Consider the following 25,778-nt stretch of genomic DNA (forward strand, 5'->3'; position numbering starts at 1 on the left):
ACGGAAACCAGTAAACAAGAAATCGGCAACTGGCACCTTTTGGTGCCTCGCAGTTTTATAATAGAAGCGGTTAGTTGAATTTTATGTTTTACAATTGCTGTTGCTAGCGGAAAAAAAACTTGCAAAAATGCATGTTCATGTTGATGTTAATTTCACGACAGCGCCAGGATGTTAGCAGCTGAAAGGAGGAAAGACAAAATAGTACCGGTCATCTCGTGCCGGTTTCACCCGTTATGCTGGTGGTTGTTAGTAGTAAATGGCTACTGCAAAATACTAAAATGGCTGGAAATCTGGACGAGAATAATCGGAAACTGGTACCTTTTGGAGCCTCGAAATTTTGTTACAGAAGTTTTGTAAAAGAAGCGTTGCAATTCCCTCTACTATTTGCTTCAATGGAATATTTTTTTTTAAGAATACGGTAGTCAACGTCATGCGGTCGTGTCTTGAATACCACCCTCCTACTTTTTTCAGTTCTACCTACTGCTCGCCGATTTTTAAAACATGGTTTTGGAGAAACGCGTTTAAAGATTCAAAATGCTATAAATCTTAAGAATCGCAATAATAAAGCCCCCAATAATTTTTTAACCTTTAGTCAGCTATCACTGTGCCGTAAAGTTGTCCTTCCTTGACTTTATATTTCTCTTCTTCCTTCTTTATCTGATTTAAAGCTGCGCCTACCCTCTTTCGCGGTATCAGACATGCGACGCTCAGTGACTTTGACGCGGTTGGCGTCCGATCCCACGCAAAACTCAAACTTGTCACTCATATTTAAGTACTTTTGAGGATAACTCACATTAAAAAAGTATCAAAAAACTCAAACAAAGAACGTACATAACGAGAACGGCTGATCTACTAAACAGATGGAAATTGTGACTAAACACGTGCTTTAGAGACGCTGTAACGATCAAAACTTGATGCAGTGACCTCTGTACTTCAAATTTGAAACACGATATCGGTCATAAGTAACATCTACTAGTTTACAAAACCTCGAAAATAAAAAAAACGAGCATCGCCAAAATGAGCGAAAACTGTGATTTTGGAGCACAAAAGTTGTTCGGTAGAAAATTGATTTAAACGAATTTTGAGTTAAGATCAGTATTTGAGCGATGTAGATTTTGATTCTAGGGTAGTTTTAGCATGATTTAAGCCAATAAAAAAATGACCAAAAAAATTTTTTTTTGGTAGATATTACCCCTTAACAAGTCAATAAAGACTTAGGGGGAATATTGATCACTCATTCCCACAATTTTCAACTTAGGCTTAGCGTTTGTAGGAATAACAGCATTATATTTTCCACCTAAATTGCTTTCAATGTCATTTTTCACAACTTCAATGTAATCCCCTGTTGCACACTCAGCAATTAAAACCTGCTTTCCCGTTTCTAAAGTTTCTAATTTTGTGTATTTTCGGATCTAAATTATTTTTCAAAAAAATTCTAATATCTTCACTAGATTGAGAAGACTCGACTGGTTTAATCACAATGACCGGCCGAGTCTTACGGTTTTCCACTCGCTCCAATTTATTTGCATTCCCAGCTGACCCCGCTAAAACGTTCGCGTATGTCAAAGCATTTCCAGAAACAAAAACCTCATCATTCTGCTTAACTACGTCTTCAATTGGTTCGTCCCGCTTAATTGAAATTATTTTTTTTCTTGTTGGGAATAGAGTCCGACTCAGAGTGGATCGTTCTCTCAGTTCTAGACTTCTTTCTGCTCATTGCAGCATGTTAATCCTGATCATTGTTACCAATTACATTTATTTTAAAATCATCCAGCTCTTTAGCCACATTGGTTTCAATGCTTGCCATACTCTCACAAAGAGAGTTGCTGATCGATTTTATAATATTATCGATACCGTTAGCAATCGCGCTGTTTATCTGGGTTTCGATTCCGCTTTGAGTATCTGTGGGCGACTGAGACAAAAATGACAATACACTCTTGATCTCCGTCAGCTCACTACTCATAGCATCATCTTTCCCGCCGTCTTCTTGGGCCGATAAACATGAAGCACATTTGAAAACAATATTTTCATTATCGTTAACGACTTTTGCTGCTATTTTCGTGAGCGGTGTACAAACTCGATGAAATCAACAATTGCACTTACCCACGCATACTACGGGATCGTCGCTAATACGAACTACATTACCACACTTTGCACGGTCCATAGCAAACAAACAAACAACTGCCGGCCAGACTCGTCCAGCAGCCAGTGCTGATAAAGGTCATTTTCCCCAGCAAAATTCTTCGAAAATTATAGCCAATCATTTTCAATTTTAACTTCCAATGATCGCAGCACTCTTTCAGATACACTAGATTTTCGTCCTAGTAACGTGCTGTTATACTCAGATAAAATAGATCGCGCGCATCGTTCACGGTTACGGAACAAAATTTGACGACAAATCCAACCAAATGATCTTCACTTCAAAGCGAAAAAGAAAAACAAACAGACCACTCAACTAAAATGAACCTCACCGAAACATTTTTTCACTGGCACTGACCGATGCCTTGACAATCTTCGTTAACTGATAAACTGATTTTGTTGTCTTGCTTTCATCGCATGAAATATAATGAGGTGTTTTGACAGTTCACTTCCATGCAAAAAGCGGGAAGGGAGAACTCTGAAAGGATTGTAAAAAAATAACGTTTATGGATGCTTTTTTTCACTTTCACTCAAGAGTGTCAACAAATATCAACCCTGCAACCGGCAAAGGCTGAAGGCAACGAACAATGCAAAAATATAACAATGAATGTTTCAACCAGCAGCCGTAGCGTCTATGTGTTTTAGATGCGATGATCGGCGCTGACACAAATTAAATCAATAAATAAAAAACGAATAAATCGAAAGCATGCAAATACACTTCTACTTATCCGTTTAGGTTTCCAATTTGGCCGTCGGATCACTAGCACTAGATCACCTAAAGCACTTGATTTCACACAAAAAAAGCGTTTTAATGTTGACACTAGTGGTACACAAGCTACCATGTTCACCATTCACCATGATGTTAACTTCGTCCTGATAAAAACTGCGAGCGTTTCTCATTGTTTGCTAATACCCTTCTCTAATGATAAATTGCTCATGAACGCATTGACAACAATAAGAATTCTTGGCTTACTTGTCATTATGGCTTACTTGTTATGTCAGGAAGCGGCCGGCAATTTTCCCGGCAAATCACGACGTGGTGGTGGTGATGGACGACGAGACCTGTCTCACCCTGGATGGCAACGACTGGCTTTTACATCCCTCACAAAGGGGTGGATTTTATTCCAAACACCAAGTTCCCCAAGAAGGTGCTGCTGTCCCGCATAATCAAAAACCATTGCTGAAGCGGTAAGGATTTTAACTGTACTCAATGAAGTATGGTAACTGTTCGTGATAATGTCTTTCATCAGTTATTACTGTACTAAACTGAATGACTTAAACTATTTATATTCAGTATCCCCAAATAGGATAGTGAGCACTGTTTGTCCTATCGATTTTTTGTGCAATCGGACTATTACTTTGCCTGTTATGTTTAAAAATGTAAAATCCAGCTTTGGAAAGAAACATATTCCGGAGACTACTTAAACTCACTCACTTTTCTCAGAGATGGCTGAACCGATTTCCACGAAATTAGTGTCAAATGAAAGGTCTAGCTGCCTCATAACACCCTATTGAATTTCAATGTAATCGATCTGTTACTTTGTCTGTAATGTATCAAAATATGAAAATCACGAAACTTCATTATTTCCGAAAGTACACAACCGATTCGAACAACATTGGTATCAGATGAACGGGCTAGTTAAAGGTTAATTGATGAATTTTATAGTGATTAAACACGTGGTTCAAAAATTGTGAAAAGAAACATGTTCCGGTGACTTTTCAAATTCACTCGTTTTCCCAAAAATGGCTGGACTAAATTCAACAATCTTAGTGTTCAATGAAAAGTTTGGCTTTCCTATAGGTTCCCATTTTATTTGACTACAATCGTATAATTATTCCAACCGTTACGTATTATATTATAAAAACAACGAAAGTCTATTATCTCCAAGATCACACGACTTATTTGAACATATCTAGTGTCATTGTCTCTTAAACTCACAAGTAAGAAATTTCATAGCAATTTGATATGTGGTTCAAAAATTATGAAAAGAAACGAAATTCAAAGACTATTTAAAACTGTAACTGCTCTGATCAAAACATACGGCCTCAACAAAATTTAAACTAGGTATTGTGCTATTCGTACGTTCCCGGTATTGCTCGTGATTGAAATGTACGAAATTCAAAGTCATTTATTTTATTTCGCTATTTCTTCAGCACGAATATTTTACTCCTAATTATTAATTTTTTTAAATTTTTGCCTTTCTCCTAGAAAGGTATAGCAATCACTTGCAAAACCGAAGATATGAAAGTGCTCCAAAGGGCCGAATGGCAAATATCACTCGACTCAGTTTGACGAGCTGAGCATTTTCTGTATGTATGTATGTGTATGTGTGTGTGTGTGTGTGTGTGTGTGTGTGTGTGTGTGTGTGTGTGTGTATGTGCAGATTTTTATTTTCACTCACTTTTCTCAGAGATGGCTGGACCGATTTCAATGAAATTATATGCAAATGAAAGTTCTAGTTGCCCCATAAGACCCTATTAAATTTCATTGTAATTGGATTTTTATTTTAGAGGTTATGTTTAAAAATGTAAAAATCACGAAACATCAATATCTCAGAAACTACACAACCGATTTCAACAATATTGGTATCAAATGAACGGGCTATCTTAGAAACCCTTGACTTTTGAATTTTATATAGATTGAACATGTGATTCAAAAGTTTTGAAAAGTAACGTCTTCTGAAGACTGTTTAATTTCACTCATGTTTCTCAGAGATGGCTGGACCGATTTCCACAGAATCAGTGTCATATGAAAGGTCTAGTTACCCCATAAGACCCTATTGTTTTTTTTGCAATCGGACTATTACTTTGTCTGTTATGTTTAAAAATGTGAAATCCAGCTATGAAAAGAAACATATTCCGAAGACTACTTAAACTCACTCACTTTTCTCAGAGATGGCTGAAACGATTTCCACGAAATCAGTGTCAAATGAAAGGTCTAGCTGACTCACACCCTATTGAATTTTACTGCAATCGAACTGTAACTTCGTCTGTAATGTACCGAATTGTGAAAATCATGAAACTTCATTATCTCAGAAAGTGCACAACCGATTTGAACAATATTGATATCAGATGAACAGGCTAGTTAAGGGTTAACACCCTGATGAATTATGATTGAACACGTGGTTTCAAAGTTTGGCTGCCCTATACGTTCCCATTTCATTTGATTATAATCGAACTAAGCAACCGTTATGTATTAAATTGTTAATAAAACAACGCAATTCTATTGTCTCAGAGATTACACGACCTTTTTGAATATAACTAGTTTCATACGAACGAGTCACCTCTCAAACTCACAAATAACAAACTTCATAACGATTTGATATGTGGTTCAAAACTTATGGAAAGAAAAGAAATTCAAAGGCTATTATAAACCATACCTGCTTTGATCAATATATGTGGCCACAATATAATTTAAATGTGGTGTCGTACCATTTGAATGTTCCCGGTATCGCTCGTGATTGAATTGTTCGAAATTAAGAGTCATTTCTTTTATTTCGCTATTTCTTGAGCATTTACATTACGTTAAATTTCATATTTTATACTTCTATTACAACATCATTATTTTAGAACCAAAAAAGTGAATACACATTTATTGGATTGAAGCGTTCATGTAAATCTATTTTTACAAATAATAAGTTTGAATGAGAAAGGCGGGGTCTGACCGCTAGGTGGATTAATTTAGGTTTTTCTATCCAGTATCTCCGAGCAGAACGATGTTGAAGTCCACATTGCACGACGACAAATGCAAAACAGCGCCCCTCGCAGCCTGGAAGAATAAAAATATGACCAGTCATAAAAATAAATGTGCAAGATGGCTGGCAAGTGATGATATCTGCAGCTGAAAAACAAAAACATGATTTTGCAAAAAATAAAGAAATCGCCACTAACAATCTTTATATTCAAAACAATATCACGACTATTCCACGAACGATTATCAGAATATAAATCAATATAAATATACCTTTCATGAAATGATACCTGAACAACTGGAAACTACTGCAAAATAACATATTTATACTATTTGAAGAATAGTTTTAGTACAAAATTTTGGATTATTAGTTTACCATATCGTGTATAATATCGAAAAAATATGTTGGGGAAAATCGTTGTTTTTGAATGGTAACCATACCTAACGCCTAGTTCACCAAATGGTTATTTCTCAGTTTACTATGAACTAGATGGTCAAAACTGAAGCTGATATGGTATGTAAATGGTTATGTGACTGTTTTATAAATGGTTAAGATACTATACGGGAAACAATTCGTGTATGGTATTTGTTTATGCGGGGTGGCTGACAAACAACGAGAAGGGGATGTCAAAGCGATAGTTGGAGGAAATTAAGCCGCTGAATATCGATTTGGTACCCAAGTTGGCGAACCCGCCCAATGTCACAAAGTTGCGTCCCATCGAGGATTTGTTAGCAAATTTGAAGCGTGAGATCTACTCCAACAATTTTTTTGCGAACACTGAGGAGGATTGATAAATAAAACGAAGAAAGAACTTAACTGCCGGATGGCCACTCGCCAGGGCGTGGATTTTTTTTGCAAGTAAGCTCACAATAACCTTTCCTGGAAAATTTATCCTACTCAATTTTTTTTTTTTTATTCTAATTAAATGTAATAAGATAAAGGCCCAATCGCAGAGAGCATAACGGGGCCGAAATAATTATTGGAGTAGGGAAAAGCCTGATCCTACTCAATTGTCATAGTTATTTTTTTTACCACCATCTGTAAAAGGCCCATTTTTTCACCACAAATTCTCGACAAACTAAGACTAACACTGGTATATAATTCTCGGCTAACTACTAACTAATACTGGTTCTGCAACTGATGTGGATTTTATAGTTGCCGCATTTTCGAGTGCCGCATCGTACTGCAGTAAAGTGCGTGCAATGTTGCTTGGATCTGAGCGGGTGATTCACAATCGACAGTTGAGGTAGGAGTTTCTGCCCAACCAGTGGTTTTATTCGAATATTTTATTGTTTTTCAAAACCTCTAAGTTTCGCAATGAACACCAGAACCTCAACGGTCTTAAGATGAAGTACTTTTAATTGACTAATAACAGTCCTTAACTTCAATTAAATGGATTTTTTTTTAATTTTTTCAACTTTACACAAAAATAAAATAATGATCCATCAAATGACTTCACGAGTATCGAGATTATATTAATCTGTTGAAATTCGTTTTCCGAAAAATATTAAAACTTTTTCAATTGCTGTTAAAGTACTATTATCAAAATCTAAACCATACGGATTACGTTCACATTAACGGAGACAACTTTTGAAACATTTATCCAATCTTCCTGCTGTTAAAGACTTAAATTTCTATGAACCTATACCTTGTTGTTTTGCTGGAGATTCAGGAATGAATAAAACGCGCCTATTTAATAATTTTTTTTTTTAATTTGAAATATGTTGCAAACGAATGCATTTATACAGGTCTTCACTATCTACAATATGATTTAAAATTCCTGTTAAAATCAAAAATATATATATAACCTAAAAATATTCAAATTTAATAATATTTTTTAAATGTAATCTGGAAGAAAAGTTTTTGTATTTTGTTATTCTGTTTTCTGTAAAGTACAAGTTTTTTCATAACCCCAATTTAAAAACTTCTTTTTCGTTTTTACCATAATCGGTTCAAGTACCAGCCACAGAAGCATTCTAGAAACAAGCTCAAAATGATCTTGAATAAGTTTTGACATGCCAATGATTTCTGTAAGAAAATTTGAGAAGGTTTTTTGAATGTAACCTGGAAGAAAAGCTTTCTTGTTTTTTTATTCTGTGTTCTGTTAAATTCAAGTGATCGTACCAGCCACAGAAGCATTCTAAAAACAAACTCAAAATGATCTTGAAAAAGTTTTGACACGCCAATGATAGGTAGGTTGCAATGTATCGGAAAATATAGTTACTCCGGTAATTCTTTTTCAATTCAATAATAATAATCAAATTTTTATAAGAACTTTGGTAAAAACATATATTTTACATGGAACAAATTTTATTTTAATCAAATTTGGCAACCAGTTTTTTGAATTCTGATTATTTTTGATATTTATTTTCCATTCATCATTTTTATTTTTTTTTTCTTGGTGCTACATTCCGATTCGGAACTCGACCTACTGTTTTACTTATACACAGACTTCGCAGCCGACTGTTTAGTGTACAGGACAATTGTGGGGCTAGCACTATGATCCTACTGACACTAACAGTCTCTCCCGAGCCGAGACTCGAACCTACGACGATTGGCTTGTTAGGCCAGCATCGTACCTCGAGACCATCTGTGGGATCTTATGCGGGAGGGGGGGGGGGTGTGAGATTGTATGCAATGTGTTGTATATAAATAACAGATTCAGTGATTCAAAACGGACATTAGTAACAAAGATGGTCGGGTTTGATGTTTTTCAAAGCCAAACCCGACCCGAATTCGAAAATTTCATTTCTATGAAACCCGAACCCGAGATTTTATAAATTTTTAAATGGGGTTCGGGTTTCCAAACACAAACCCGACCTGAACCCGAATTTTTTATTTCCCAAACCCGAACCCGACAGGTATAATCTCTACTAAGTAATTAGAAATACGTATTCAAAAAAAATGTCTTAGTACCTACCAAAAAAAATTAATTTCCAAACATTTTATTGTTCGTAGAAAAATCATGCTGGACAGTAAACTCGACAACATCCATTTAGAAACGATAACTGAGAAGCACTATAATGATGTAATTGATCACTTGCGCCAAAATTTCTTTGCTGATGAGCCCTTGAATAAAGCTGTGAATTTGACCCGTCCAGGCCAGGGCCATTTACTTCTTGAGCAGCATAGTTTATCTACACTGAAAGATAACACTAGTGTCATGGCGATCTCTCAACATGGAGAAGTATATCAACTAGAACAGAGAACGGACTACTTAATTTGACCGAAATGCTTGAAAATATAACGGACCGCTTATAAAAAAGTTGAAACCCTCTACAAATATTTTTCCAATAACATATCATGGAGTTAGCATGTATCGCAATGTATCCTTCAAAACCTATACAAAAGTTAAATTTTGTTCACTATTACAAAATCGCGTAATAAAATCAACAGAACAACAATTTATCAAACTATTTTCCAATAAAGTTGTTTAGAGGCACATGGTTTCCTTCAGCAAAATGTTTATACGCCAAAGATTTTGCTGGGACGATTCCCGTTACACATTTGAGACTAACCTAGTTTTCTAGTCATCCGTCACTAGTTAGTCTGTTCTCTGTATTTTAAGCTAGCACAAATATTTGTAAGATGTAATTTCAGATTGCAGGAGTTGCATTAAATGGTATTCTTCGCGGATATGATGATATAAAACATTCTATGGAGAAGTTAAATGACACAGAGGATACTAAATTTAAAAAGATATTCAAGCTCCTCTATGAACAGAATCTTCGAGTTAACCTCTTCAGCCAATTTGAGGTTGATAGAATATTTGAAATAAGGATACTATCTGTGGATTCAAAGTAAGTTAAAAATATTTATTGTATTGCTACTTTATATTTTTTTTTTTAGATTCCGAGGTCAAGGATTAGCTAAGCGATTAATAATGAAGAGTGAAGCATTGGCTATAGAAAAAAATTTTCAGGTAATCACGCAGTACTTAGTAAATTCCCGTGGGGAGAAAGATTTTTTTCCTCGACAATATTACATTTAAACTTCCATTTCATATAAATCAGCATAATAGCATCAGTGCATTCTTATAATAAGTATTGATGCAACTTGTGTTTCAAATGAATTATCGATCTTTTCTCAAAATGTTCTTATTTATTATGCGGGGTAATATTTCTTGTATTATTATCATAACTAGTTGACCCGTAGTGGCTAGCCACTTTTAAAATGCAAGTTGGACTTAAACTTGGACTCACTACAAATACTGGTATTTATTTTGAAATGATGATGCTTCTTCAAAAAATCTAGTTTGGAATCAAGATTCAACTATGACAATTCGACAATTCGATGCAGATGATCAACGCTAATTTGAAACTCAAATGTTAACCTTAACTGTGAGAAACAACCTTCTTTCAGTGTATCATGAAAATGCTTGGATTGATCGTTTATTTGAAGACGATCTTGCCTCCCATACGAAACCACTGCACAGAACATTTTTTTCCATTATTTAACCATTTTCGAAAAAAATTCTAATGATTTATTAATTTTCGTTTAAGCTGTATAATTTAAATAAGAGTTCAATTTTTCAATTGTATGATGTTACATTTCAAGTAAAACTTACAAAACAAACATAAACAAATGTGATTGAGAAAAACATAAAAATTTGCAAAATAGTTGCCTACTATACTGAACTACTCCAGAAATCATTCACTCGTGCAAAAGTTTGCCTCCGTATTTTATAATAGTCATGGCAAAGCCTAGAGTAACTGGGTACTGACGTCTCCTAATCATTATTGGGCAGTTCGAATCACTCTGTGATACTCCGGTATAACCTCACATATGATAAGCCTGTCCCCCGCGTTCCCTTGTTCCTGGTTTTGAACCTGAAATGTGTGGTGTAAGCCTTGAATGTGTATAAGGTTTTTAACGGGAAATACACTAAGGTCTTTTTACGCAGATTTAGAAATTAACGCGTTTATTATGCGCATTTCGGATTCAACGCAGGTTTTTCGGAATAGTCGTTTTTGTCGCAGTTTTTTTTTATTGGCATTTCATTTTGAAATCGCTTATTTAGAATGTCTGAGGATCGTTCGTTTTACATTTTTCCTTGATGTTCAGCTCAGTTCGTAGGTGAACATAACTCTGCTGTTTATTCATTTTTTTTAAAGTATTCAGCAGAAATGGTGAAAAATCTAAAGAAAACTAAGTGTTCTACGCGAATTACGAAATTTAAACGTTTTTTTTACGTCGATGTTGGAATTTATCTTGTTCTTTTTTTATAACATTAATTAATTCTACTACAAAAAATCGAATACCCTTTAATCGAATACCGTCTGCAGATACGTATTTCGGTTGCTACATACAACCTGTTGAAGAGCATAACTGAGCAACCCCCTATTTATATGCGTGTAGGTAGGTAGAAGTAGGTAGAGCGATGCAACTGGATCAGAACATTTAGCCATGTGCGAATAATAACACGTGTGCCTAAGAAAGTTAAAACTTAGTTCACTCTGATTTCCTCACGCTTTAATGGGTCCGTATCAGGCGAGAGGAGGTGTGTAGAGGACTAAACGCAATCAATGGTAACTTGTAGTTGCTAAAAAAAAACAAACATTGGTGTACCTCAGGTCCATAGTTTGCTATGAAAGAAGACAGTTTTAGTAACATGCGTTTGGCGTGTGCGTGACCACTGACAGTTCACGAAACTATATATATTCCGATGGAATCCTTGACGAAAAATCATGTGATTCCATTTGAAATTACTCATTGGAAATAGATCAAGTATCCGACCAGTCTTTGGTTGTTAGAAAAACATACTAGCTCATTGAAGCATTTGTACGATAGTTGAAATGAAAAAACCAAATTAATCCACCTAGCGGTGAGACCCAGCCTTTCTCATTCGAACTTATTATTTGTTGGAATAGATTTAGACGAACGCATCATTTTCCGGAAAAAATACACCTTGATAATATTTGCTGGATTTATTCCTCACTCTAAATAACAAATTTTTGTTAACCAACAGTGAAACTATACCGAAGATTTGAAACATAACATTCAAACACATATGAACATGCATTAACACATGCAAATAACATGAAGTAAACATGTTTCAAATATATGGCGCGATCGTGGTATAATCGCAACGCCACTGTAGTCATATTTAGGTTGGACTCGATTATACATATATCCTTTGAATAAATATCATTTTAGATTTATAGTAGGATTTTTCTTCTATTTCAAATCTGACATTCTCCTCGCAACTTTTGAACCACGTGTTCAATCATTATAATTCATCAGTTAATTTTAACTAGTCCATTCATCTGATATCAATATTGTTCAAATTGGTTGTGTAGTTTCTGAGATAATGAAGTTTCGTGATTTTCACATTTTGATTAATAACATGAAAACTAAAAATCCGATTACAATAAAATTTAATAGGATTTTATGAGGCAGACCTTTGATTTGAGAATAATTTAGTCAAAATAGGTCCAGCCATCTCTGAGAAAATCAAGTGAGATTGAAAAGTTGCACACACATACAGAAAATGCTCAACTCTCTGGACCACTTTTAAACCTTCTGTTTTGCCAGTGATTACTATACCTTTCTAGGAAAAAAAAAAAAAAAAAACAAAAAGATATAAAAGAAACAAAAATATAAAAAAAAAAAATGTGAGGAATGAAAAATATCAAAAATATCAAAAATAATTGAAAATAAATAAAAATAAAACAAATCAATTAAGAGTAAAATATTTGTGCTAAAGAAATAGCGCAATGAAAGAAATGACTCTGAATTTCCTACACTTCATTCACGAGCAATACCGGGAACGTAAAAATAGCACAATGCCAAATTTATATATTGTTGAGGCCCCATGTTTTGATCAAAGCAGCTAAAGGTTTGAATTGTCTCTAAATTTCGTTTCTTTTCATAACTTTTGAACCACATACCAAATTTCTATGACGTTTGTTACTTGTAAGTTTGAAAAACAACCCGTTCGTATGACGCTAGTTATGTTCAAATAAGCCGTGTTATCTTTTAGATAATGGACTTTCGTTTTTTTATAGTTTAATACATAACGGTTGGAATAAAAGTCGGATTATAAACAAATAAAATGGGAACCTGTACTGCCGTTCCAATCATAGTAGTCCCATGTTCTACACAAACCTTATGTACGCTGGGACAACTATGCTTGGAGCGGCAGTATATGGTAGCGAAACTTTTCACTTACCACTAAGATTGTTGAATTTAGTTCAGCCATCTTTGGGAAAACCAGTGAATTTGAAAAGTCATCGGAACATGTTTCTTTTCACAACTTTTGAACCATGTGTCTAATCATTATAAAATTCATTATATAACCTTTAACTAGCTCGTGATACCAATATTGTTCAAATCGGTTGTGTAGTTTCTGAGATAATGTATTTTCGTGATTTACACATTTTGATACATTATAGACAAAGTTACAGTCCGATTACAGCGAAATTCAATACGGTGTTATGAGGCAGCTAGACCTTTCATTTGACACTAATTTTGTGGAAATCGGTTTAAACATTTCTGAGAAAAATGAGTGAGTGAGTTTAAGTAGTCTTCGGAATATGTTTCTTTTCATAGTTGGATTTCACATTTTTGAACAAAACAGGCAAAGTAATAGTCCGATTGTAAAAAAATCAATAGGGTCTTATGGGACAACTAGATCTTCATTATGACACTGATTTTGTGGAAATTGGTCCGGTTATCTCTGAGAAACATGAGTGAAAATAAACAGTCTCCAGGACACGTTTCTTTAAATAACTTTTGAACAACAAGTTCAATTTTTATGAAATTCAAAAGTTAAGGGTTTTTAGATAGCCCGTTCAAATCGGTTGTATAGTTTATGAGATAATGATGTTTCGTGATTTTTACATTTTGATACATAACCTTTAAACTAAAAATCCGATTACAATAAAATTCAATAGGGTCTTATGGGGCAACTAGACCTTTCATTTGCAATTAATTTCATGAAAATCGGTCCAGTCATCTCCGAGAAAATCGAGTGAGATTGGGATAGCGTTACACACACTCACATACGCACATGTGTGTGTGTGTATGTGTGTGTAACGCTCTCCCAATCTCACTCGATTTCCTCAGACATGATATCGATCGTTAATTGAGTTCTTTGCAAAAACTTTAAGTTTGATATGTCGCAAGCAAGGTTTCGCTACAGTTTTAATCTAGCCTGCGTCTCTGGAAGGGTACTTACCCCACGGTTCCCCTCGATAAATCCGGAACAACGGAGAGTTTCGAAATGTCCCCTATTGTCCCATAAACTTTTATAAATTTGTGATCTTTTTGTCATTAGACTGCAAGCCGAAATATAAACCCCTCAATAATACATCAATTCCAGTCGAAAACTTAAGTTACTATAACTTTTGAAAAAGGTTCGATCAAATTCGGTTCAGATCTTTTGGAATGGCAGGTAAAAGAATTTCTATTTTTTCGGCTCTGGAGTGGCAAGTGTTAAACACAACATCAATACTCTAGAACAAAAAAGTTAACATACCTTTTTGGATTTTTTTTTTCTTCACATAACATTTATTTGCACGGCACAAATACAATTTAATGTTTAACGGCGCCAATTATATCTGATGACTTAAAAACTAAAGCAAATTTTTTATCCTCGCTGCCGACTACGAGCTGAAATTAAGTCTAACTTAAAACTAGCATGGGATTTCCAATCAGTGTTTTGTTGTTCAATGGTCGTCTGATAATCGTCGAATGGCATGTATGGATTCGTTCTGCTGAGCCACGATGTCGTGAGTTGGGACAGAGGCTCGTAGTCCTTGGGTCCTGGTTCTGTTGTGCGGGGTCTGGTTGCTGGTTTTGTGCTTAAGGTTCAAACGTGTTCTTGTCGTTTTGTTGGGTGTAGACGGAGGGGAACGGGACTAGACTGGGGCGTGGATGGATTTCAGGAAAACGTATATAAGGGACATGTAGGATAGGTCACGGCTCACCAAGACATCACGAACAGGAACAGCCGGCTGTCTACCCTCGGCCTGCAGGGAAGCTATTAATTTAGACCTGGCGTCACGGTGTACAGGGCATGACCAAACCACATGCTCTATGTCGTGATAACCTTCACCACAGGCACAGATACCACTTTCCCCGAGCCCAACACGACGGAGGAGCGCGTCAAATCTATAGTGATTGGACATAAGCCGGGACATCACGCAAATGAAATCCCGACCTACATCCAACCCCTTGAACCACGGGTTCGTCGATACTTTGGGGATTATGGAATGTAACCACCTTCCCAATTCCCCTCTGGTCCAAGCATTTTGCCAACTGATGATCGTATTCTGACGTACAAGTGCGAAAAATTCATTTTAGGCAATTGGTCTTTCATAAATATCACCGTTTGTTGCGCCCACCTTAGCCAAAGAGTCCGCTTTCTCATTACCCGGTATCGAGCAGTGAGAAGGGACCCACGCTAAGGTAATCTGAGTAGATTTTTCGGATAAAGCACTCAGATGTTCCCGTATTTTCCCCAGGAAATACGGAGAGTGCTTAACATCTTTCATCGATCGGAGAGCCTCAATGGAACTGAGACTGTCCGTAAAGATGAAATAATGGTCCGTGGGCATTTTTTCGATAATCCCTAGGGTGTACTGAATTGCAGCTTATTCTGCGACGTAAACAGAAGCAGGATTATCGAGCTTATGGGAGACGGTTAAATTGTTATTGAAGATATCGAAGCCAGTGGACCCATCAAGAAGTGATCCGTCAGTGTAGTACATATTGTCGCAGTTGATGTTTCGATATTTATTGGAAAAAATTTTAGGGATCTGCTGCACGCGTAAATGATCCGGGATTCCACGAGTTTCTTCTATCATGGATGTATCGAAAAACACAGTAGAATCAGAAGTATTTGATAAGTCGACACGATTTGGAATATTCGAAGAAGGGTTAATATTTTGGGACATGTGATTGAAATACAATGTCATAAAACGGGTTTGAGAATTAAGTTCGATTAACCTTTCAAAATTTTCAATCACGGGACGGTTCAAGACCTCACATTTGATTAGAATACGAGAAGACAGGCTCCAGAAGCGGTTTTTCAATGGTAGTACTCCAGCTAAAACCTCCAAACTCATCGTATGGGTCGACTGCATGCAACCTAAGGCGATACGCAAACAACGATATTGTATTCGCTCCAGTTTGATCAAATGTGTGTTTGCTGCGGAGCGGAAGCAGAAACACCCGTATTCAATAACAGACAATATCGTTGTTTGGTAAAGCCTTATAAGGTCTCCTGGATGGGCTCCCCACCATTGTCCGGTTATTGTACGAAGAAAATTCACTCTTTGTTGACATTTTTTCATCAGATACCTCACGTGACAACCCCAGGTGCCTTTAGAGTCGAACCAGACACCAAGATATTTGTGTACCAAAACCTGAGAAATCGTTTTACCCATTAATTGTGTTTGAAGCTGAGCAGGTTCATGCTTCCTAGAAAAAACTACTATCTCAGTCTTCTCCGGAGAGAATTCGATACCTAGCTGTAAAGCCCAAGCAGACAAATTGTCCAAGGTATCTTGCAATGGTCCTTGCAAATCGGCAGCTTTGGCTCCTGTAACAGAGATTACACTGTCGTCTGCAAGTTGTCTTATCGTGCATGAATTTGCCAGACATTCGTCGATGTCATTTACATATAAGTTGTAAAGAAGGGGGCTTAAACATGAGCCCTGGGGAAGACCCATGTAGCTAATGCGAAAAGTTGCCAAATCGCCATGCGTAAAATGCATGTGCTTTTCGGACAACAAATTGTGCAAAAAATTGTTCAAAATTGGAGAAAATCCTTGTCGGTGAAGTTTACCCGAAAGAATGTCAATAGAAACGGAATCAAAAGCCCCCTTAATGTCCAAGAACGCAGACGCCATTTGTTCTTTACGAGCATAGGCCAGCTGAATATCTGTTGAAAGCAACGCAAGACAATCATTCGTCCCTTTGGCACGGCGGAAGCCAAATTGAGTTTCTGATAGTAGACCATTTGATTCGACCCAGTGGTCTAAACGACGGAGTATCATTTTTTCCATCAATTTCCGGATACAGGATAGCATTGCAATCGGCCTATAAGAGTTGTGATTAGAAGCTGGTTTCCCTGGTTTTTGGATGGCGATCACCTTCACTTGCCTCCAATCCTGCGGTACAATGTTTTGCTCCAGGAACTTATTGAACAAGTTCAACAAGCGCCTCTTGGCATTGCCGGGTAGATTCTTCAACAAGTTGAATTTGATTCTATCTAATCCAGGCGCGTTATTGTTACAGGACAGGAGGGCAACTGAAAGTTCTGCCATCGTAAAAGGTGATTCTATCGCGTCGTGGCCCGGAGACGCATCGCGAACAATATTTTGCTCAGGAACAGAGTCCGGACATACTTTCCTGGCAAAATCAAATATCCACCTACTTGAAGACTCCTCGCTTTCGTTGACCGTTACGCGATTCCGCATTCTTCGGGCTGTGTTCCAAAGAGTGCTCATCGATGTCTCCCTCGACGTCTCGTTCACGAACCGACGCCAATATCCACGTTTCTTTGCTTTAGCCAAGCTTTTAAGCTTGGTTTCAAGCTCCGAATACCGTAAATAGTCGCCAGGTATACCTCCCGTCTGGTAGGCCTTAAACGCGTCGGATCTTTGCGTGTAGACATCGGAGCACTCTTGGTCCCACCACGGAGTGGGAGGCCGTTCTTTGATCGTTACGCCGGGATATTTCTTCGTTTGGGCTTGCAACGCGGCGTCGAGAATCAAGCCCGCGAGGAGGTTGTATTCTTCAAGTGGTGAATGATGTTGAATCGACTCGACCGCTTTTGAAATCATTTCCTCGTATAACTTCCAATCGACATTTCGTGTGAGGTCATACGGAATGTCAATTGGTCGCATGCGAGTTGACCCGTTAGTAATTGAAATAAGAATAGGCAGATGGTCGCTACCGTGAGGATCGAGGATTACCTTCCATGTGCAATCCAACCGTAGCGACGTCGAACATAAGGATAGATCCAAAGCGCTTGGGCGCGCTGGAGGTTTCGGGATACGTGTCATTTCACCGTTGTTTAAAATAGTCATGTCGAAGTCATCGCAAAGGTTATAGATTAAAGAGGAGCGGTTATCATTGTATGGGGAACCCCAAGCCACGCCATGAGAGTTGAAGTCTCCCAAAATCAAACGTGGCGAGGGAAGAAGTTCTATTAAATCAAAGAGCAGCCGTTGCCCAACCTGTGCTCTGGGAGGAATATATATTGAGGCAATACAAAGCTCTTTACCTTGTATTGTCATTTGACATGCGACAACTTCGATGCCTGGAATCGAGGGGAGGTTAATACGATAGAAAGAATAGCACTTTTTAATCCCTAAAAGTACTCCTCCATATGGGGTGTCTCGATCAAGGCGAATAATATTAAAATCATGGAAGTTGAGATCAATATTTGAAGTAAGCCAAGTTTCACAAAGGGAAAATGCATCGCATTTGTTTTTATTTATCAAAACTTTAAACGAATCAATTTTTGGTAAAATACTTCTACAATTCCACTGTAAGACAGAGATAGAATCCTTCATATACGCAGTTGAATTAGGCATCGAAGGATACAATCGCTGCAAGGAGAGGCCATTGGGCAGTCAACTGCTTCAAAAATGATCTAACTGTTGGGAGGAATGCTGTAAGAAAAATTTTAATTGGATCGGGTACATTGAAAGTTTCAAAAATCCAGTCCACAATGTCAGAAAATTTCACTAATCCAGAGTTTGTTTCATCAACTGGGAGTGTAAAAGGAGCAACTGGGGTTTTAGATGTTCCTGGCAGTGCTGGGAACTCCTTCTGGGACTTTAAATTTGCCAGCCCAGGAGGAGTTTGCTTCGGTTTTTCCGCAGCACTGTTTGGTTTGTTTGTATCTTTCATTTCACTTTGAGAAATTTTTATCCCTGCGCTGCATGTACACCGCACATGTCGAGAGCTCATGCAGTTTTTCTCCGCAGTGAATACACTTTTCAGCGTTAACACTGCAAGAATCTTCCGCATGAGACTCCCCACACTTGCCACAACGTGCCTTATTGCAGCAGTAGGCGGCTGTATGGCCTAACTGCTTGCAATTCAGGCAGTTCATGACGCGGGGCACGTAGAGCCTCACAGGGAGACGAACCCGGTGGATCGAGACGTGGCTTGGTAGTGCAGACCCGGCGAACGTAACTCGAAACGAGTCTGACGGAGTGTATACTGTTTTGCCACCGATGATCGATGCTGACCGCAATTGCTTGCAGTCGAGCACCTTTACTTCGGGACACGTTTTGTTCTTAAAGCACCCTTTGGCACTTTGCAGTATACACTCGACGGACAGACTCGAATCGGTTATGACACCGTCGATCTCCACGTCTCGTGCGGGTATGTAAACGCGATACTCGCGTGTGAAGAGCTCAGAGCAAGCTATATCGTTGGCCTCTTTCAGGTTACCGACCACGACACGGAGCTTGTTAGGCCGGACCTTGGAAATTTCGGTCACGCCCTTGTACTCCTTCGTCAGGTCTTTAGAAATCTGCAAGAGGTTCAACTGTTTCGATTTCGGTCCCGCCTTTGGCCGAAAATAGACAGTATAGCTGCCCTGGGCTCCGTCTGGGTAAAGCCTGGGGCGAGGGGGGACTGAAGAATGAACAGGGGAGGGGGTAACAGAAGGGTCAGGGTCAGAGGGGTTCGGGGATGGTGGCGCGGGAGGCGAGGGATCTACATCCATCGCGCTATGTTTAGCGCACTAGCGCTGACAAGAACACGTACCTTTTTATTTCTCCCTTCCAGTAAGGTTGGTTGTCCGATCGTTCGAAGTAGCAGCCGTTACAGCCAGCAGCACCAATACAGCAGCACCAAACAGCCACCAGCAGCGAGCCAGGTGTGAGATCACTCCACACAGCGATACGACTCGCTGACACTGATGGCTTCTTCTTTTTCCTCGTTTGTGTCTCGTCCACTGCTGTAGCACAATCCAGCCAGCAGCCAAATCGGCTTACGCACCAGCTGTCAGTCACGATGCGAAACAGTTGCACAAAGGAACGACCTTGAACCCGGATTTATTTCACTCGACCAGGCAAACAATGCCCACACTTGTTCACACGTCTTTTGTTTTATACTCTATCGGACCGATCACCAAACACGTCCAGTACTGATGCGTGTTCGGCACAGAATGAGTGTACCTTTTTGGATTGTATTTGGCAATTTAAGGATGTTTTCCAGAAGCCGGAAATCGCGAAATCCGGTTTCAAAACGAAGTATGGAGTTTACTCTCGGCCTCTGAGAACTATCCCGGTTTCTTTGGTATTGTTTGTCTTTTTGTGCTATTTACAGAAACCGGCAGCTACTTTCTGTTGTAATTATTTTTTATGATGATGCAGTCAAACGTAAAAAAAGCTTTATTCAGTGTATATTTATTTGTTTACTTTTAACCATAGAAGTAAACTAAATTTATTTTTTATTTCAGCAAATTTTTTATATAGTTTTTTATAGATTTATAGATTTTTTTTTAATTTTTTTATTTATTTTTACTTAGCTGATACAAATTTCGAATTCTTTTTATGTCCAAGGTTATCAAAGTTAGCAAAGGGACAAAAAAAAATAACACCGAGACGAAAAAAAAGATATAGAGTAGGGAACGGCTTAAGCAGTAGCGCCTATTTTAATCAGTCGAAGAAAACAGGCCTCAAACTCTTGCATTTTGATCAATATCGACAATTTCAATGATGGAAACGAAAACTTTGATTGTCTAGCCGTTTTACGAATAAAAGAAATACCGTTAATCACAAAGAAATCTGTGAACTATTGCAATTGAAACAAATCGACTTATATTGCAGCCATTCAGGGCCACTTCGTGTGCTGAAACAAAAACGCCTGCAAAACAGATGGAAACTGCTTAAAATAGGATCGGGGTGATTGGAATAGTGTCCCTTGATTGGTAACTTTGATTGATGATTGTTAAAGTTTGCTAACTTAGTTCTACAATCTGAAAACAAGTTCTGACAGAGGAAATGATAGAGAACACATTGATATACTACTGTTTGAGTTTCACCCAACACAGTTCGAGTATTTCGCCTGAATACACAGGCGGTTCCTAAGCCTGCTTAGAATATGTTTCCTACCCTATCTTTGATAAACTGCATGTGTGCAAGTTATGATGTTTGTAACTTCCACTCAAATAAATGTTGAAAAATATCTTTTTATTATTAATAATATTATTTATTTCGCTTGCCTTTCGACGACATTCTCGCTGTCAGTGGACTTGTTTGTTGCTTAACTACGCATTGATGCTGTCGGAAAACCAATAAAATGAACAAAACGGTTTAAGTTTTTTTTTATTCCCCTTCCAATATTCAAGATTTTCAAAGGGGGGTGACTTAAAATGAAAATAAAATTTGAAACGGCCTTATTTTTAAAATATATTTTGAAATGTTTTTTTAAAATTCTTATCTATTTTTTCTGATATTTTTTTCTAATATTCATCGTTTGATATTTTTTATTTTCTTATCCATTTTTTAGTTTTCTTTAATTTATTTTATTTTTTTTGAATTTCTCCTTTATTTTATGAATCAATTAGGGAATGTCCATTGATTACGCAGCACAAAAATAAATAATTTCAAAACCCTCTTCTTTTGTATAGATCCTCAAAATTTTTCGCTTGGGTGGCAACACTTTGTCAGATAGGCCTCCCTCCCTTCTCTTCAAGTGTAACGTATTTTATGGATAATTTCCTTCTATAAATAGTAGAATCTAAAATGATGTATGAACGAGTCCAACCTTTATATGAGCACAGCAGCGTTTCAATTATACCACGATCAAAAAAAAAATCCTCGTCATATATTTCAAACATAGGGGATGGTAGGTAAAGTCGGACACCCTTAGGCTAAACCTAAATAATAACTTAGATATTGCGTTTTAGATTGCCGTAGCCATACAAATCGAAACTTAAGTTCAATTGTGTGTGAATGTTATTTTTAAATATGTACGGTACGGTACAGGTGTGCTTTTGGCTACCAGAAAATCCTTATTTACAGTGAAAAATAAAGAAATTATCAAGGTGTTATTTTTTTCTTCAAAAAATTTTAGTGTTCATGTAAATCTATTTAAACAAATAATAAGCTAGAACGAGAAAGGCTGGGTCTCACCGCTTGGTGGATTAATTAGGGTTTTTCTGCCTAGGCTTCTATGTATGATTTTTTATGTATTTTGATACAAAAACACATTCCCTGATAACGAATTTCTTTATTCACCTGGGTCAGGGCAAATCGTTCGAGGAATAAAGAAATGACATCGCGATTTACGACGTAAGAAAGAAAGAGATGCCAAATAATTGTTTACAAACGTGCGGTGGTGAGTTGAAGCTGAAAATTTTTACAGTGCGCTTCGGGTAGCACGCCAGGTCAATACTGGGTCAAAATCAAGCGAATAAAGAAGGGTTTTGACAGCAGTTAGGTTGCTCCAAAGTCAAAACGAGGTGAGCTGATGGAATAAAGAAATTCGCTATGAGATTGACACATTTCACCTTAAGGGGCTACAATCAATGGCGCCATTTAAAATTTTGAGAAATCGGAAATGTTCAATGTTTTTTCGACGCTATTTTGTTCAAAGAGTTTGCCCTCATAACAGCAATTTTACTGAGCTGAACGGTGTTTCTACGAAAACAGTTTTGGCATAGTTTTGATACCGTATTGAATCAAATTTCGAACACTTAAGCTATGATGTAACTTCTTGCACTAAAAAATCAACGAAAATTTAATTTTCTCGTCGATCTTAAAGGTTTAACATGTTGGTTATTTAATGTAGTTGCAATTAAGTGTTATTTATATACATTTAAACATGTCTTGTTCATGAAATTAATGAAAATTCAGAACTCGTCTATTATTCAAACTTCGAACACTCCAATGTAATCACTAGGGGCAGTGGTAAATCGCGATTTCGCGAAAGCCGCGAATTTCGCGAAATCTAGCTGCGACCGCGAAATTCACAAAACCCGCTAAAGGCCGTGAAAATAGTAACAAAAAACAGCAACATTCTATGACAATCATGAAACATTTCGATTTGCAAGCTACGAAATTCATGAAAACCAGCAACAAGGACAAAGATGGCAGTGGAAGGTCGTTTCTACGTAACCAATAACATGAAACAGTACTACAACCACTCTCTTACAACGCGATTTTGTCAGTCCTAATTGAATTTTGCGATTGGTAACGTGCATTATAGAATTCCTGAGAGTGCAGCCATAAAATCCAAGTTGCAAGATGAATGAGGTAGGCCTACAAGCCATCATCTTTTTTGAAAAAATCGACAGTGAGATTGATATTAAAATTTTGGCAGGTATTCGAGTCGCGGACATTTTTCTGAATTTTCCCGGTTGGCAATTGAATATTTATCGATTTCCGGAAACTCGGTAGATACGGAAAGCAGCGTGAGCCAGTATAACATAAATAATACGTGCCTACCGACACTACAATATAACTGAAAATAATTTGACACAACACGTGCTTTTAGTTAGTAATGCAAAGAAATTATGGATTGTGCGGTTAAATTACCGTACATTAAATTGAATAAAACAGTTGTTTCCTGTTTTTACCAGAGAAAAAATCACTTTTTACCGCGAAATTCGAATAGTTTCTATTTTGCCACCCGCGAATTTTCAACTTTTTTGCCGCGAATTACCACTGTCTCTAGTAATTACTAAGGGATAGATAGGCAAACCATCTCAATATTGACTGTCACTTTTTTCGGCGCCTGCTAGTTCCCTGTGAGTGGCTCTACAGTGAAGAGCCACACATCACTGGGAAAAGGGCATTCCAAGGAACGAAATGGCACATAAGGACTGTTCATTTCATCAAACGGACACTTTGATATCTTTATTATTTTTAAAAAAATTTCTAGACGGTTTTTCGCAAAATGAAGGTTTATTTCTCAACAAAATGTAAAAAATGTGAAACCAGAGTAAGTTCATCTATTATTAAAACTGGTGAACTTTTCCTCGAACTCCACTCATAAGCCTCTTTACAGTTTCTGACTTAACTTTTCGGCTTGCAGATGACCACATTTTCTTGAACACATCAATTGACTGTGCTTCTTCACCATCCTTTCGAAGATGCCGCTTGATAATTGCCCAATAGCGTTCAACCGGACGTAGTTCTGGACAATTTGGTGGATTATTCGCCTTTTCGACGAATTTGATCTTATATTTCTTTAGCATTTCAAGAGTGGTAGCAACGTAGTGGGCGGATGCAAGGTCTGGCCAGAACATTGGTGGGGTCTTGTGTTGAAGATACACAGCAGCAAACATTTTTTTTCCACAAGAATAAATAGCTTGCCATACCAGCCCTTTCTTGACAAACTTGTCCATTTTAATCGATCTTTTGACATCTGGTACTTCCCTGCCAACAATAGAATTGAAAAATTGAGGCCCCGGAAGTGTTGTTGTGTCCAGTTTACAATAAGTTTCATCATCCATAAAAATGTGATAGTTTCTCTGCTTTCTCAGTGTCCTATCCAAACTCTGACATCGTTTCTTTGCCCGTTCATGCTGTTCCGCGGTCCGTTTCCTTGTCTTCTGTTTTTTTTTTGTAGGTTCTGATGTTATTCCTCCGTTTGATATTTTGAATCGTTCCGATGCTGAGGTTTTGTAAGTATTCAATGCTTTCTCCTACACTATAGCTCCCGGGCAATATGCCCCGCCGCTAGCCCGGCTGACACAGAACGGAAGGTCATCTGTGATTTGAAAACTGCTGAGTGCTCAGTGAATTTTGCTGCGCTCCCTTGTGGTGGAAAGAGCGCATTTTACACGGAAAATAAATGGAATTTATACTTCTTTTATTGACATCTGTCATATACACTGCACGCTCGTAAATAATAACTCTAAAAACATTTGACGCATTTTCGTAAAAAGTGGAACAACTCTTAAATTGAGTAACTCCACAAATACTCAAAACTGAGTTACACTAGGCGTCTTTAAAATGAGTCATTATTACTCAAAATTTGAGTACGACATTACTCATTTTTTGGGTACAGTTCAGTTTCATTACTGGCTAGAAATCCGCCACGGCCAATAAACGACACCACATGTTCATCAATAATTACCTTGTAATAAAAGTAAACAGTTATTGTAGCAGCGAGCCCCTTGGACTTCGCAGCTGGCAACACGGCGCGCTGGACGAACGGGAGCTTGACGGAGCGAGAGGGACAAAAGAGGAGAGAGAGTTTAGTCTGGAGGAAACACCGCTCGAAGATGGCTGACCAAACGAGTGCCGCGACATAGAAAAAAAAGAAATTAAATAAAATATAAACTTACAATTAAATATTAGAAAGAGATATTGTAGTGCGTAATCAGAACCGTCTACAATTGCCGACGAAGATAATGGAAAAGCTGGTAAGTGATGAAAATTTTCGCGAAAACGGGAAAGTTGAATGCGTGCAAATGGTTCACGAAAAGCTACATGGGGCATAGCCCTGCCCCAATAATTGAACTCTATCAGCCAAAAAGAAAAAGTGCTGCAACGCCCCATGCTAAAAAGTTTTATACTGCTTCCATCACATTGAGATTACTAGGTGATATGGGGAAGCGGGAAAAATGTAGAGTGAAGTTTTTTTTTTGTTTTTGTTTGGGAATGAATCAATGCGATGCTGTCTCGAAGCCAGCTGCAAGCTAGTTTCATTTCCTTATTAGGTTTTGCGTATTCTGAGGAGTGCGATAAAAATTTTTTTGAGAAGCCGAACCGTGATTCATATTGAGATGTGAAGCAAAAGCACTTTGAGAAGTGATAAACAAATGAATTAATGTGATTTCATTTTCTGAGGAACATAAAAAGTGAGGAATTACTGTGTTGCTATCGAATGAGTTCGGTGAGGTTTTCTTCTCTGAGGAGTATGAAATGTCAAGCTATAGACTATAGCTATAGAGTAGTATGACGTTAGAAGTCACAGATTTTAACCTGAGGGATTGATAGTGTCATTTCGAAAGTTTTATTG

The 25,778-nt window shown here is 37.5% G+C and overlaps 1 protein-coding gene across 5 annotated transcripts in view; it reads left to right on the forward strand.

The window, feature by feature from the left end:
* Positions 1–25,778, forward strand: part of LOC129721827 (RNA-directed DNA polymerase from mobile element jockey) — a 159,182-nt gene that overhangs the window by 76,774 nt on the left and 56,630 nt on the right. For all 5 annotated transcript variants that reach the window (XM_055674864.1, XM_055674867.1, XM_055674868.1 and 2 more), the window contains exons 2-5: positions 3,142–3,327; positions 8,790–9,018; positions 9,432–9,631; positions 9,681–9,753. In XM_055674864.1, the coding sequence (XP_055530839.1) occupies positions 3,188–3,327; positions 8,790–9,018; positions 9,432–9,631; positions 9,681–9,753 (642 nt within the window). In that variant the 5' untranslated portion in view covers positions 3,142–3,187. The remainder of the gene's footprint in view (positions 1–3,141; positions 3,328–8,789; positions 9,019–9,431; positions 9,632–9,680; positions 9,754–25,778) is intronic.

Source organism: Wyeomyia smithii, chromosome 2 (assembly GCF_029784165.1).
Source record: "Wyeomyia smithii strain HCP4-BCI-WySm-NY-G18 chromosome 2, ASM2978416v1, whole genome shotgun sequence".
In the NCBI taxonomy this organism is placed as follows: Eukaryota; Metazoa; Arthropoda; class Insecta; order Diptera; family Culicidae; genus Wyeomyia; species Wyeomyia smithii.